General features: G+C 43.8%; 1 protein-coding gene across 3 annotated transcripts in view; it reads right to left on the bottom strand.

The window, feature by feature from the left end:
- Window positions 1-16,332, bottom strand: part of LRGUK (leucine rich repeats and guanylate kinase domain containing) — a 109,043-nt gene extending 92,711 nt beyond the window's left edge. For all 3 annotated transcript variants that reach the window (XM_088018424.1, XM_088018423.1, XM_088018425.1), the window contains exons 1-4: window positions 16,045-16,332; window positions 8,625-8,732; window positions 6,177-6,258; window positions 2,393-2,493 (exon numbers count right to left, since the gene is read on the bottom strand). In XM_088018424.1, the coding sequence (XP_087874550.1) occupies window positions 2,393-2,493; window positions 6,177-6,258; window positions 8,625-8,732; window positions 16,045-16,332 (579 nt within the window). The remainder of the gene's footprint in view (window positions 1-2,392; window positions 2,494-6,176; window positions 6,259-8,624; window positions 8,733-16,044) is intronic.
- Between the last annotated feature and the right edge of the window lie 262 nt (window positions 16,333-16,594).

Raw genomic sequence — 16,594 nt, 5'->3', positions numbered from 1 at the left:
GATTACAAGATAGCAACAGGACCACAATGTCAGTAAAACACAAGTGTGTGAACCATGTGAAGAAACAGTAATGTGGCAAACAAAATACTGTTAGTCCAAAAACAACCAAACAGAACACAAAACTTGACGCCTATATAAACTCCAACTATGTCAATCGCAGACCATGGCTGACCTAAGAAGTCAGTCTGGCTTGATGGAATGAAGTTTCATATTCACTTTTGCCTTCTAGGTAATAATGATGGACTGGAAGTCAACATAGCAATCTAGGCTTACCTATAATTGACACTTTTTCATCAACACCTTCCGTTCCTGTGCCATGGCTGGGTCTGCTCCTCTCTAACTCTACCCTTCTCTGGGCCACACGCCCATACTGTGCCCTCTGGTCCCTGTGATACCAGGTGTGTTGAGAGGCCTGAAAGGGTTCTGATGGTGCTCTGACTTCCCCTGGGAGTTCCACTGGACCTGAAGCCTTACAGGGAGTCCCGTCTACCAAATGAACCTGCTGGACCTACTAAGAGCAAAGCATTCTGGGAAATACAAAGTGTGTGTAAGAACAAGCCCCTGTGCTTTAGGAAACGTATGTCTTCTCTGGCTGGTAGCTCAAAGCTCACGAATAATAAGTGAACAGGATGCTGAGCTTTTCGAGATGGTGAGACGGTGTACACAAGCCTGGTTTCCTGGGAAGATATAGCCTTTGGGTGGCAGACATTGGGTTCCATCCCAGGCCTGCTACCTCCCAACAGAGATGACATACATGATTTGCCCTTTCTATACTCTGGAGTCCTCATCTGTGAAATGGGACCATCGCAGCTGCCTCACAGTTCTATGGGGAGGATTGCTTAAGATAATGCCCTGAAAACACCAGCAGGTCTGGGTCACTGCCTCAGGCTGACACAGGGTTCACAAGGGCTTGGAGCACGTCATCACAGGCGGTCTGGCTCTTTCCAGGCACTTCTCTACAGTGACCGATAGATTTGCTCTTAACTCTCTGGGAGCTCGGAACCTTAAAGATGGGGTATCTGCATTGTTTTTGTTCATTGGCGAAGCCTTCCTGGCGGGGGGGAGGGTGAATGGAAGAAATCCCAAGGAAGTTTTTCCCAGGGAAGGGGTTACATGGTTGCCATGACTCATTTCCTTGGGGCTTAGGACAAAGCAGAATGGGACAGCAACTCAGGGAGAGATGAAACAGCTCCACAAATAAAATTCCTGATCACCTGGAGACCACGTGGCCCCACACCGAGTACAAATAGGCATCTTGCATGGCTTATTTGGACAAAGGAACGTCACCCTGGCAATAAATATAATTTCAAAGGGGAAAATTTTTACCCCACTATTGAGGAAAAAAAGGGGTGAACAGAAGAAAAATTAAGAACTAGCAGCATGGGTGATGTCAGATTCCTGATTTCAAACAAACTTTCATATTTGTGCGAGCCCCAATAGAATACCTGGGCTCTAAGTTCATTTCGTTTGTAATAAGACAAAATAGATAATAAAAGCAATAACTGATGTCCAATTCTAAAAACATTTAATGAAATATATTAGTCTACCTGAACACTAATCCCAAGCTCACAGCAACAGTTCCCAAATTTGTCAGCACATTAGAGCCACCTGGGGGTCTTTTAAAAATTCCACATCCAGGCCTTACCTGGGGCCACTTGAATCAGACTCTCTGGCAGTGAGTAGGTTTTGAAAGTCCCCAGGTGACTGCAATGTGCAGAAGAGTCTGGGAACCATGAATCTACAACGTCTCTGCTTCGATGTGGCCCATGGACCACCAGCAGCAGCATCACCTGGGAGGCTGTTAGAAACCACAGTCTCAGGCCTGACTTCAGATCTCCTGGGTAAGAATCCCTAGTTTCACAAGAACCCCAGGTAATCTATACACACATTAAAGCACGAGACACAGCCCAGAGCCCGCTGTTCCATCAACTACCATTCACAGAGTTTAGTTGTGTGTCAGATGCAAAAGGAACTTCAGAGAAGCAAGATCAGAAATCATTGTGGAAAAAAAAGAAAGTAAAGGTTGGATAAATAGGGCAAAATTTGAGCCCCCAAAGAAATTTTTACAGGTTTTCCAGGTATAAAATTGTTGTACTATACTTACAAATATACAAATAATATACAATAATAACTAGTATTTAGCTGTGGGAAAGAGAAGGAAGTTAGTTTCTCAGCCTGAACACTACTAGCAAAGCTTCCTAAAAAGATTATCTGCAGACAGACCATCTCCCTTTTTCATCAGTGATACCCAAATCCCTTTTTATTTCATTTCAGACATTTATACTATTTACTCCCATATCTTAGGGTGTCTGAATTATCTGTTTAAGCACTGTTTTACGTGTTACTGTACTTTGCAAGCCAGTTAATGAATGAATGTATTGATCAAGTCTACCTTGAGATTTTTGGGTGGCTTGAAATTGAAGAATGTCGTCAGTTTATTGTGAGAAGCATTAAGTTCTAGAAGGTAAGGCATACAACTCACACAAGACAGATCTGCAGGGAGAAACAAATACAGAATAAGGTAAGCCAATAAAATCAAAATTAGACTAAGTCATTAAAAACAGCTTATGTTATGGGGCGCCTGGGTGGCTCAGTTGGTTAAAGGTCTGCCTTCGGCTCAGGTCATGATCCTAAAGTCCTGGGATCAAGCCCCACATCGGGCTTGGTGGGGAACCTGCTTCTCCCTCTCCCTCTGCCCTTCCTCTCTGCTTGTGTTCTCTCTCTCTCTCTCTCCTTTTCTCTCTCAAATAAATAAATAAAATCTTTTAAAAAAAACAGCTTATGTTACATCAGAGCATTTTCTCATTAGCCAGTTGCATGCACTTCTTAATTATTGCAAGCAAATGAAATGAATAAAAACAGGAATCAGTGAAACACACACAGTGTGGAGAACTCTCCATGAGCTCCTAACTTCACCTTCTTCCCCAGGGCCTCCCCTCCTCTTCTATCCCTTTTCAAGCGACAGGTGTACCCTCCAGGTCCCAGCTCACTCTCTCAGGAGCTACTAACAGCCAAATGCTTCAAAAAATACCAGCCTTGGAGGAAAGGACGAGAAACTAAAGCCATAGATAATCCCCTTGATAATTAGCCCCTAAGTGGCTGAATTCTTTTCAGAAAGACTGGCTCTGGATTGGTTCAGAAGTATGTCTGAGTTTTGCACTTTGTCCCAAGCAAATATTCTAAACCTCGAACACTAAGGACGGCTGTGCTCTAATGACAGCAACGTACAAAACATAAAAATGATGAAGTACTAGGTTGCCTTCCTCTGCCCCTTTATAGCAGAGGCACACTTCGGGGCAGCAGGATAAATTAGACAAAAGACTCTGGAAGAATCATAGGAAGAGGGGCGCCTGGGTGGCTCAGTCGGTTAAGCATCTGCCTTCAGCTCAGGTCATGATCCCAGAGTCCTGGGATCAAGCCCTGCATCGGGCTCTCTGCTCTGCAGGAAGCCTGCTTCTCCCTCTCCCACTCCCCTTGCTTGTGTTCCCTCTCTCTCTGTCAAATAAATAAATAAAATCTTTAAAAAAAAATTGTAGGAAGAGGATTTACAGCCCTGTCTCCAGCAGGAACTTAAGTCTCCAACTGAAAACAGTAATCATAATAGTTTCTCCCTCTCTTTTCATTCTAGGTCACAGAACCAGCTATTACACCTCTCCCCCACCAGGAAGGACCCTAGTGGCAGAATGGAGCCTCCACACCCGAAGCTAAGAGGACCACTCTGACCTGTCACCAGGTGACAATGTACCCAGCCTAAGAGAAGGGAGCAGGGCCAGCAGCTGTGGTCTTCCCTGGAGTAGGCACCATGAGCAACCCCCTCAGCCCACCTCCCCCCAGCATCTTTCCTTCTCAAGATCCCACCAAATTCTATGTCATTTCTCTGGTCTAAATCACACCCTTCTTAAACCGGTCTTTATGGAATTGTTCTAGGACAGACAATACACTGAGACTTTAACACTTTGGTGGGACTTAATGAGTGAATCAAGGAAGGCTGCCTGGAAAAGGAAACCTAAGGTGAAACTGTCATGACTTTACAAGTCTTGCCTATTTGTCCTTTCTGAGCTCAGCTCCACATCTATCAGTCAATCAACTCTATTAATGTCCACCAGCCCCAATGCGTCCTTGGAGCTGATCTTTCTGTGGGCAGGTAAGTGCTGTACCATGGAGCTGTCCTGAAGCAGAAGCAGCTGCTACCACCGAAATGGAGCTACATCCCATCTTTGTAGATGACTGATCCTTTCAAACCACTCGAACAAAAAAAAAAAAAGCACGATCTTGGTTGCTGGGCTTCTAACCCTGGCTGGCCCACTAATCCCTACTTGGTGCAGTGACCTCCATGTCCACCAGATGGCAGGAGCTCCTTGCGTCTACAAGGGTGGTTCTCAAAGTGTGGTCCTGGATGCGGCATGTCGGCTTCCCGGCTTCCCGGGGCGGCGGGGTTGGGGGGGGGGTTGCTAATTAGAAATGCACATTCTCAAGTCCCACCCCAGAGCTACAGAATCAGAATCAGAAACTCTGAGGGTGGGGCACAACCAGCTGTATTTTAACAGGCAGCTGGTGATTCTGATGCAAGCTGAAATCTGGTCTACTTCAGGACAGAAGCTGTTCTCACAAAAAAGAAAAATATACTGTGCCTTAAACATAGTAGGTTCTCAAACACTGGATAAGCTAAGAAAATGGGCCCTAAAAGACTAAAGGAGACTGATCTGAGGAAAGCTCCATTAGCAACTGTGGGGTCCTGGCTCAAACTGCCATGGTAGGAGGCCGCCACTGAGCATTGCTGCAGCCTCCCATCACGCTGCAATTCCTTATCCAGCGAAGGAAACCAACCTGGGAGTGGTGTGGTGTGGGGCAGCTCCTGCCAGTGACATTGAAAAACCCTTTCCGATGATAGGTGTATCTGGGATTTGCTTTAAAATAACCCTGGCGGGGGGGCGCCTAGGTGGCTCAGTCGTTAAGCGTCTGCCTTCGGCTCAGGTCATAATCCCAGGGTTCTGGGATCGATCCCCGCATTGGGCTCCCTGCTCAGTGGGGAGTCTGCTTCTCCCTCTCCCTCTCCCTCTCCTCCTCTCCCTGCTTGGGCTTGCTCTAAAATCTTTAAAATAACCCTGGGGAAGTTGGGCAGGGAGGTATAGGTGAAACCAGACAGGCCATGGGCTGATAAATGTTGAATCTGAATGTTCATCACAATAGTCTCTTGTGCACATTTGTAATTTTCCATTAAAAAAAAAAAGATTCATAAAACTAGAAAAAAAAATAACTCACAAACAGTAGCATTAGAGGAATAAACCATGCTGGAATATTTCTTAGCCACTGAAAAGCAAGGCTGGATTTTAATTATTGCTCTCTTAGGAGGGGAAGAAATCAGAAAGGAGCCAGAGAAAACCGTATCAGCAACATTTAACCGTCATAAAAAAGACAGGCTAAAGAAGCAAGTGGAAAGATGGACCAGCAAAGAAAGCAGGTCGGAAATAACAACTGCTGACTTCCCTCCAAGTCTAAAGAAAAGAAACTGGACACTTTAACTTCAAATAAGATCAGAAAATTAGGAACAAGAATCAAGCTTCGAAGAAAATGTGACTAATTTCATTAAATGTGAGCAAGATGTCACAACAAATACATTACAGGGAACTACTAATGGTGAAGTTGAATCAGATACATGTATAGAGACAGTAAAAAAAAAAAAAAAAAGGAAAAAATAAATGTGTGAATCCCTGGCACTCAAGAAGAAAAGTAGCTGGCCAGAATTAAAATGTAGACGCAAAAGCAAAATAAAGAAAAGAATCCATTAAAGGAAAAAAGGGGGGAGGGGAGGACTAATTCATCTGTACTGAATAAACTAATAGGGGGGGAAAGGCAAGGGAATCATCAAATATTCAAGAAGTATTAAAGAAGTAATGAGCCGTCTCTTACAAGGAAAAAACAAAGCAAACATTCCACGGGATACTCTTCAACATCACTGAGCACCTTTGAACCGTAGCGTAATGTTGCGTGTTTGCTGACTTTACTCATCATCCATGGTGCCTTTTTTACATGCAAAGTAGAGCATTGATATGTAAATGGATCCACAAGAGCGCTCATACCAAGTTTTGTAGTATTAATCTATATTACATACTGCAAAGCTTAAACTTTGAAATAACTGAATGATCCATCAATCTATTAGAATGAAAATTACATACCTTCAATTTTATTTACTGAAAGATCCAACTTCTGTAGGTGAACATATTCACAGAGAATGCTAATGTCAATTAAATCACAACCCTGAGAAAATAAAAGGTAAAAAGACTTTAATGCTGCTTTAACAGGTTAGTACTCAGCTATCTCCTGACACCTGGAAATAAGAGTTGACAGAAAGAAATCCAGAATTTCTATTAGTAAGTATAGTATACTATACTTATAGTAAAAGTATAGTAAAAATATACTTACTTATAGTAAAATATAGTAGTTAAATGAGAGAACTAAATCTGAGGCCTACTACTAACAGGATCTCAAAGCAGATGACAAACCCATTTAAAAAATGCATTCCTCTGCAGAAGACAATAGCTTGGAAAATTAGTGATATTAGCAAGAACAAATACAACATGAAAAGGCAAATTAAAACAGTGTCAGGTAGACCTTTAGAGCAGAGTTTTATTATTAAAAAAAAGAAGAAAGAGAAAACCCCACATAATAGCAGTAAGGCCAAAGCCTTTCTCTAGTAGAAGAAAAGGCAGATGCCTAGAATTTAAATGAAATGCTAAAGAGATCTCACGCATCATCAGGAGATCATTAATGACACTGTCACCTATATTTTCACAGGGTCCTGTTCAAAGCTCCTTCACAGTAATCTCAGCTGACCAAGTAAAACTGAGATCCATAGGGTGGACTATTCCCAATTTGGCAATGAGGAATAGGAGGGACAGAGAGGGATGTAAATAACCTAAAATCACACAGCAAATTAGCAACAGAGAAGCAGATCCAAGTCTCCTAATCCTTCTCCAAGATTCTTTCCACGAAATCTTGCTTCTAGAGAACTTCAGGATGGGAGAGGGGAATTTGGTCCCTTGGAACAGACTCTTGTGGCTGGTTTATGTTGCAGTGTGAGAATCAGAAAAAGCCAACCAATGAAGTATCATGATAAGCAAGTTCTCAAATATACTGATGATAAAAATGTTTAATGAAGGCCGCAAGAATAGTGTAGTAAATGTTAAAGAAAACCTACCATGCACAAGGCATTGTGCATCATGACAAATACAGAGCAGTTATGGGGTAGAGCTGTACTGTGCCCTTAAGAAACTTAGGACTTTGGTAGGAGAGAGGCTATGTACATAAGTAATAAGAAAAAGTAAAAAATAACGTGTAACGTAAGATACAAGGGGTGGGGGGAATCACCAACCAGGCAACCATAAGAAAGTGTATGCAGTAAGACAGGTTATAAAGGCAAAGTAATTCAATATGTAATATCTCAAATGTAAGGAGGTCAGGGGCAAGGTAAGTTAAGCATCAGCCCATCTAGCTGAAATAAGATTTAAAGGATCTTTTTTTTTTTGCAGATCAATTTAAGGCATAGCACTACATACATAAGTAGAATACTAATTGAAATGGACTTGTGCGAGGATGTACTGGATGCTGGAATTATCTACCTTTCCAATGCCTGACACAGGGCAGTGTACACAGGATGCTCCCTGTAAGTTACTGCTTAACTGGCTGAGTCATCCATAAAATGTTATAAAGTGAAAACAGTAAAAGAATACAGACTTAATATGCTGTCCTCAAAAAATATGCCGTGGAACCAGCATGGGTAAAAAGAGCTTAACATTTCTTGGATAGTTTACTAGTTCAAATCCAAGATGGACCAAGATTATGAGTTGTATATGCTTTGCTTGCTGCGAATTATATATACTTTAGCCAAATTATAGTACAGTAGCAAAATTTCAGTGGGCTTTTTTTCACCTATGTATCTGCATTTACTGTGTGGATTTCCAAGGAATATTTAATACTTTACAATATAAGGAAGCAAAAAGAGTTAAATTATTTTTCTAGGACTATAGAGAAACAAAAGGAAGAAAGAATTTGAAATACGATGAGTACTTTGCTCTTACAGCTTCCCTTAAAAAGTGAAGCCAAGATTATGTGTTAGTATTGACATCGTGAAAATTGAACATTTTTTTCTTTAATAATGGGTATCTTTTGGAAAGTGAACTGTGGCTGAAAGCTACTTATTTCTTGACATACGTGTGGGGCGGGGGGAGTCAATACCAAAATACTTTGTTCCCTTGGATTTAGATATTAATTTTAGTCCTGGCACTGATCAGAGAGAAAATTCTTCAAGAGTTTTTGATTGGTTTCACAGAGTCAAATTCAACTTCTGGAAAGAAAGCATTGATTACTATAATATAGACTACTTAAGATGAAAGAAACAGACTGATGGAATGAAAACAAAGGAATTCAGGGGCTGATTACCGGACTGCCCAGAGCTCTTTGATGCCTCACATAACATAAATAACTCTTATCACCAGTCTCCATTAAATGAAAGACTCTGAGATCTGGGGCCAACACAAAAGCTATGAGTACCAGAAAAAACAGATACGGTCCAACCAGTATCAAGATGTAGCCCAGTCAGCCCATGGTGAACTTGTCATACTCACTGATAAAGCTAGATTGAGATAGACCTGCTCAGTCCCGGAGCCTGAGCGCCCCAACTGGTGAAGGGCATTGGCCACGACCTCCTCTCTCAGGACCCCATCAAATTCCTCCTGCAAAAAAAAAAAACAACACACACACACACACACAAAAACAAAAAACCAGAGAGGTGGACAAAGGACTTCCATTAGAAAAGAAACAGTCCAGGGGCGCCTGGGTGGCTCAGTTAGGTTAAGTGTTGACTCTTGATTTCAGCTCAGGTCATGATCTCAAGGTCATGAGATCAAGCCCCACAACAGGCTCTGCACTCAGTGGGGAGTCTGCTCGAGGCTCTCTTTCTCTCCCTCTGCCCTGCCCCCTGCTCTCGCTCGCTCATGCTCTCTCGCTCTCTCAAATGGACAAAAAAATCTTTAAAAAAGAAAAGAAACAGTCCACCTCCTCATAGCCAGCACTTAGTATATTACATAATCAGGAGCTGACCCTTCCAAAATTTATCAGCCCTAAAGAAAATTCTATGTTGAAGACACATACATAGGACATACAAATACCAATCAAATCGGTGTTTGCATTGCCACCGAATTTTTGGGTGGTCACTTGCATTAAGTATTCAAAGTGAAATCAACACAACAGCAGCGGAGGCATCACCATTAATGGTGAGTGTTTCTCTGTTCCAGGCACTAAGCTTTCAGTGATCAACTCATCGAATCCTCCTGATAACCCTGAGGTAGGTACTCTTAGTTCCATTCGACAGATGAGGAAACTAAGGTTTACAGGGGTTAACTCACCTAAAACCACATAGCTAGTATGTGACAGAACCAGAACACAAACCTGAATCTGTCTGACTCCAGGGCAATTCTAACCACTATACTAGACTGCTGGCCTCCACCCAAAAAGATGGTTACTTCCAAATTAAGGCAATTACTTGGCTAAATCTGGTATTCTTGCTGGAAAAAAATAAACAAAAAACAAAAAACAGGTTCTCAATTTACTTCTTATTAGTTAATTTTACTGGAGTCATACAATTTACAAGATTTATTAAAAGGGTAACAATCACTGCCATAAGGAGGTTGGCCCTTGGTCTGTAGAAAGCCATGAACCAGTGATGAGTCAAAATGCCCTTTCCCCAAAAATAACAAACAGAAGAGACAACAGGTAGATCGGTGTTAGGTTTGTACTGCCTTCAACCCTATAATGACCAACACATTAACACTAACATCAGCATGAGGACACAAAATCCAGTAATCCCATCAGTGACACCAATATAACTAACCATGACTAGCATGTGGACAATAATGGCAAAATACTCTTTCCAGTTCCATATTAATTCAGGAACCAACAATGCTGCTCAGGCTGCTGGTACTGAGGCCATAAGTACATAGGCTTGTGCTACTAGAAAGAGCTTCTCTGTGCCCCCCTCCATCACCACTAGCCCAAGGAAGCAAATATCGCTCATGGATATAAACGGAGATAGTGCACAGGCTGTGAGGCTGGACAGGCTTGGTTTGAACCCCCGATCTGCCATTTTCAGTTTATGACTTTGGAGAGATAAAGTTTTCTCTGAGCCTCATATCTGCAATAGGAAATTTTATTACCTTCTCTTAATATTTTAGGGAGAATAAAAAAAAAACAGTGTAAAGCTCTTAGTGCCTTTGCCTAGAACTATAGCAAGTATTCCCAATAAATGACAGTTGCTTCCAGTAATTGATGAAGTTGGAAATTCCGCATCTTACTGTTTCATTCTTCCATACCAATCAACCTGTTTACAAATGGAAGAAAGACACTCACTTTTCTAAATATAGCTCCAACTTCTTATACAAGGCCTGGGAAGGATTAGAGGTGGGGGTGTTACCTTCCCTCCAAAACTTTCCATCTAAACCTCTGAAGTTTACCTGACACACGGCCTCTATTTCCTGGTGTGAGAAGATATTGCACCCCTGACTGACAGTAAGCCAATGTCTGTCTTTCAGCGTAGCTACTGATATGGAGACCAGCACGCTGGTCAGCCTTTTCCCAGATCCCCAAGGCAAGCCTCCCCATGGCAACCCCCTCACACCTCCATTGAGGTTCTTGCCACTTATCAGCATCATGCCTTTCTCTTCTGATCTTTGGTCATTTTCAGACCTTTACAAGCCCTACTTGATCTTGGGTGGCTTCAGAGCCGAAGGAAGGCCGTTCAATCCCCCTCCTACTCCCAAGCACTCACGCGCACACGCATGTTTCTTTCTCATCGCCACAATCAACTTTAAATTGATCTCTACTCAGCTTCAGCCACTCATCCCCATGGCCATGCCCTGAACCCAGTCGTCATGCTGAACTGTTCCACCCTAGAAACCTCAGAACCTAGTATTCTCCTCTGTGATCCTACAACCCTTCCAACCCCTACTGACACTGTTCTGTGATGACAACAAAATCTCCGGTCTGTCCATCTTCTCCTCTCTCAGAGTCTATCTGTCCCCTCTCACTTCCTTCCCTGCTTGGTATCCCCTGGGCCATTTCAGTGTCTCTCTACGCTTAAATCTCTGACTCCTGGTCCCCCTGACTCAAACTACCGCACACATACCCAAACCTGAATCAAGTTCACAATCAACTACCGCTCTGAGGCAGGGACTATGTCATGCTCATCATTCATTTGGGACAAAAATCTTTATAGCATGCCAGGCACATGCCAGCCAGTATGCTAGGCTCAGTGAACAGAATTATTATGAATAAGACATGGTGCCTATCCTTAAGGGATTTACAGTTCAATCTGGGAGACTGACAAGTACACAAGCAATTTCAGTAGTTTGATAAATATTACAATATGAGTAAGCAGGGTGCTTTGACTATAAGCAGGGCATCCATTTTATGGCAGTTCTAGGGGGAATTAGGAGGTTAGCAAAGACTTGCTGGGGGAGAAAGCAATGAAGCTGAGACACAAGTAACTGAGTTACTCTGGCAAAGGAGAAGAACGGACAGGAGAAGAGGACCAAGAAGGGTACTGCAGGCAAAAGGGCAACAGGTACAAAATTCCAAAGGCAAAGGTGAACACGGCCCATTGGGGAACTAGAGTTCAAAATAGCTGAAGCATAAAGCAGGAGGGGCAAGATGGTGCCTCGTACATGGTAGGCGCTCAAACATGGCTGAGTGAATAAAAATTGTTCCTGCCCTTGAGCTAGTGAGTGGGCTGGGAGGGGCCCCACAACCGTGCTTGCTGGTACCACTCTGGGGTCAGCTGTTAGCCGGGCAGGCCGCTGTTCCAGTCCCTCATTCTTCATCAGCTCCCACCTTGGCTGCCAGCTCTTCATCCTCTCCTTGAGCCTCGGGGTGCCTCCACTCCTTTGTCCTCACTCTCAGCAGGTACATTGCCCCTCCACTTCCGGGGCAAAGTAGAAGTGATCAGACGCCAACCGGTCAGCATTCTGCACCTGTCCAAACGCCCTTCATTCGGGTGTCAGAGGCAGACTGCTTCTTTTCCGCACTCAGGGCCCCCACCTCCTGTTTCCTCAGGGACCTTGCTCGGGAACCCTCCATTTTGCCCTCTTTGCCTGGGATTTCAGCCAGTCTCTCTCCGCCATCATTCTGCACCCTGTCAGTTCTCCAGTGGTGCAAGTCTGTGAGTCCCTTCAGTCCCGCATGTTCCTTTAGCTACAGCTTCCCTAAATAACTGAGCTACTGCAGAGCTGCTTTGCCATCCTTTAGTGGCCCCTTGCTCACCTCCCATTCACTCTTCAATGCACGTGAGCTAGCCTTCTGCCTTCGCCACATCACAAAACCACATGGGCCAAGGCCTCCAATCACCCTCAAATGGGCAAAGCTAATGAGCACTCTTTAGGGTCCTTTCCACTTAACCCACTGGCAGCACAACTCATTTCCACGTTCTTGAGACTCTTCCTTGCCTTGGCTTCCCCTCACACAGCCCTTCTTTCTTTTCCTTCTCCGCTTACCATTCCTTTCCTGTTGCCTTCCCTGATTCCTCTTCATCTGCTGTACCCCCTTGGTTCTTCCCTCTTCTCTTCCCGGATGATCTCACAGACCCCAGTGCTGATATCCCGGGTCTCCTACCCTGAGACCCCCCTCCCCTGATTTCCAGAGTCATGTGATTCATATATCTGGCTCTTTCGTGTGCAGCTGCTATCCCATTTCCTATTGTGGTGAATGGCCTTAATATGTCCCCAGACCGCGCCAGAGACCTAGCAGTCATCCTAGACTTCCAATATTTACGTAGTAACTGTCCTACCTTAAATATTTTAAATGTCTTCGTCTTTAGCTTACTTTCCGTTCTCACTTCCACTTCCTTAATCCGGACTCTTGCCTCTCCTCCGTAGACATTGCTAGAGTTTTCTCATTGATCTCCCCGTCTCCAGTCTTAACCATCCTCTAATCTAACACCAGTCGGGGCAGCTACCAGGGCAGCTCCCCACTGCTTAGAGACCCAAGTTCCATGGTCTGTAAAACAGCGTAAAACCCTCCACAATCTGGCCCCCGCCTCAGCTGCTCTCTCTGCTCTCACCTATAAGTCATCAGTAGGAACAGCTGCTATGTGCCTGCCCACACACCCCGCCCTCACCCAAACAAGGGTCTGCTTCCCTCAAAGTCGGCCATCATCTCTGCAATCCAGCTGTCATCTGTACACACCTGTGAATAACGCTTCAGACGCTCAATAGCTTTGATTTACTTGCATCCTTATCTGACCTCAAGTGCAGGGGACACCTATGTCCTCAATGACGTTCTCATCTTCTTCTGTCATTACTACTGCTATTAGGCATTACCTCTGTAACTTTCAGGAATCTACTCTATATCAGACACTGTATCAAGAACTTTAACAGACTTTCTTATCCAATTTGATATAACTATCCCATGAGTAGACATTACCCACATTAAGTTACTGGCAGAGTAGTTTCCATGTACCAGACACATGTCATGTAGTCAGAGTGGCTCCTACATAGCAATCATTCAATGACTGATTGCTCAAGTCAGTGAAATTAACCAAATCACTTAATGAGCTATAGTTAGCAGATAAAAAAACACGTGTGTTATTATTACTTGTATCAGTAAAAATAACATTATGGTAAGTGTTTTACTTATAGGTTCTCATCTAATTCTCACAACTCTCCTATGAGATAGGTATTAGTAGAATTCCCAGATTACAGAGGAGACACAGATGTAAAATACCTTGCTCAAAATCTTGAAACTAATCAAAGGCAGTATTCTGAACAGCTGGTCTACCTTCCTTAAGTTCACCAGGGGCTTCTGAGACTAATTACGCTATAGGCACTCAATAACCACTGTGACCATCATAGCATTATAAACCTTAGCCAGGCGAGGAGATGGACAATAAATCTCTGAACATGCAAGTCTAAATCCTTTTAAAAGTTTTCAGTTTATTCAGCCTATTAAAATTTATTAGATACTCTAAGAAGCTAAAATAGGATTTAAGAACACAAATATTAATATTTACAACATAAGTGGAAGAAAAAATAAACTTTTCCACACACAGCCTACAAGCCAGGGATAACCAGTTCAAGTCAACCCCCCCTATGGTTTGTTAATGGCATACTGAAGACAGATTAATACCAGTACTAATGAAGCCCATAGCCCAAGAGCATGCGTTAATTAGAATAATAAAGTAAACCGGTGATTCATCTGTGAATTCCTTTGGGGTGGAAGCTGGTAGAAACCATACAAACATCTCAAAGTTGTAAAAACACTGCTACAGTTTTGCATTTGTCACTGTTAAGGGTAGCAAAGTAAATCAACAAAAGAGGAATAACATAAGTAATAATTTTCTATCGTCCACTTTAAGAAAAACTAATGTGTAACCAGCCCATATAGGAGGTAGAAGAGGAAAGTCAAAATGGGAGAGAAGGGTGGAAAAATGGGCCAAACGTTGAAAATGGATAAAAGGATGTTATGTAAGAAGGGAACCTAAGTGGGAAAAGAATGTAGGTGGTTAATGGTAGAATCAGAGGAACATAAGACAGTGCAAATTACAGACAGGTGAATACGAAGAAACAGGACAAATGAGGAAAGGAGTTTGTGGGGAGTTACAGCTTTAGCTTTTAAAACTTGTGCTTCCACGGTATTCTGAACGGGCACAGGTCGTCTTTGCCATCCCCTCACCATTTTCCATGGTTGTGAAATACACCAACACTCTCCCCCACTTCCAGTCCCTTCATCCTCCTTCCTCGCGGGGGGGGGGGGGGGGGGAATTACTTTCCTGAAATAATCTGGTAAGGGCTAACTCAAAGACTGAAAGAACGGGAATAACAAAGAAAAACAAAAACATATTTGGCCTCAGGGCGAAGAGGGGACTAGGAAAATGCACAAAGATGCAGAGTAGGGAAGCCAGAATATCACAGAATGGGGGCACCGGAAACATTCTATTTCTCTGTATTATATCTACTTCAGAAAAGATTTTGCAGCAGTTTATACCATGAAGGAAGAGGAAAGGGGAGAGAAAACCTTAGAGAAAAACCATTAAAATTAAGAAAAATATTCTGAGTTTCCTGGCAGCCAAGACAAAGAGGAAAACCCAACGGTTTATTGATTGAAAGGAAGCAAATCAACTTATGTTTTTGAAAAAAAAAAAGCAAACAATATATTAGAAGCCAAAGGAAGAAAGTGGTAAGAGGTGGAAAGGGACCCAAACCACCCCCCACCCCAAACCAAAAAAAAATAGGTAGTGGGGTAAAAAGAATACGATGATGATCTGTGCAGGAAAGAAGTGGAATTGGTAGAAGCGGTACTGTAGAAAAGAGAATTTATAGTCATGTGAAGGCAAAGCCACACCTCAGGCAATACAGATGGGAAGGTAAGAAACATTCTCCACCTCTGAAAACAACTACCACAGTGAGCCGGCTGCTTGAACCCTGTAAGGGGGTGTGTGTGTTGCTTGTGTAATGCATTCTATGCCCCTGCCAGAAGTAATACATTAGACTTTCAAGTCATTTGGGCTTTGAGTTAGCCCTTACCAGATTATTTCAGGAAAGTAATTCCACCCCCCCCCCACCCCCCCGCTGAGGAAGGAGGATGAAGGGACTGGAAGTGGGGGAGAGTGTTGGTGTATTTCACAACCACGGAAAACGGTGCAGAGGATGCCAAAGACGAACTCGGCCCGTTCAGAATACCGTCGAGGCGTAAGTTTTAAAAGCTAAAGCTGTAACTCCCCCATACAAATAGCTGGGAACTTTTTCATCAGGACGCTGTGTAACTTGTCTCTTAAGACACCAAATGTGCTAGTGACAAAAAAAGGAGACACTCAGAAATATGCCTGGCAAAGGGTGAGGAAACGGGAAGAAAAGAGAAGGAACCTAGGAGCGGTCAGGGAGAGGCGCTCCCGGCGGCGAGAGCGGCTGGTGAGTGGTGCGTGGGGAAGCTGCCGCCGAAGTAGCAGGGCCCGACGGCTGGAGAAGGGAGCGAGGGTGTGGGGGCGGGGGGAAAGCACACCTCCAAATTCAGCATCTCGGACTCTGAGGACTCCTCGGATTCCACTTCGCCCTTGTCGTCGTATTCCTCTCCGTCCGCGTCCGACTCCCGAGAGCGGTGGATGAGCTGCTGGAGCAGGTAGGAGGCTTTATGGAAAGTACCTTTCGGTCTCTGCCCCATGGGAAAAGAAGACCAGCAAGACTGACGCTCTTTTTCTGAGTGCGGCAGAATCCACTGGGCTCCAGTTCGTGGACTGCTCTGGAGAGAGGAAGACATCGGCCACTGGGGATCGCTCCCGGCGGTCGCCATCTTGTTTACCGGGGTTGCCTAGGAGACTGACGCCGGGCAAGGAGGCGCCGCAAGGGATTCTGGGCTGTAACCTCCGCCCCTCCGCGCGTCTTGGCTTACTGTCTGAACCACCGCTGACTCTCGACTTCTTTCTTTTCGTCTGACTCGTCTGGCTGTTTTTTCTTTTAGTTCGTTCAATCGCTGGTTTTCTTTTTACTTGTCTTTCTCATTTTCACCTCTTTTCTTAGCACCCGTTTTGTCTCCAGCTCGTTTCTCCTCACCT

The sequence above is a fragment of the Eumetopias jubatus genome, unplaced genomic scaffold (assembly GCF_037043125.1).
Source record: "Eumetopias jubatus isolate StellerSeaLion01/CBP00866 unplaced genomic scaffold, mEumJub1_p1.0 scaffold_14, whole genome shotgun sequence".
Classification (NCBI taxonomy): domain Eukaryota; kingdom Metazoa; phylum Chordata; class Mammalia; order Carnivora; family Otariidae; genus Eumetopias; species Eumetopias jubatus.
Note: the sequence above shows the minus strand (reverse complement) of the source record. Positions and strands in the feature narration are given on the sequence as shown.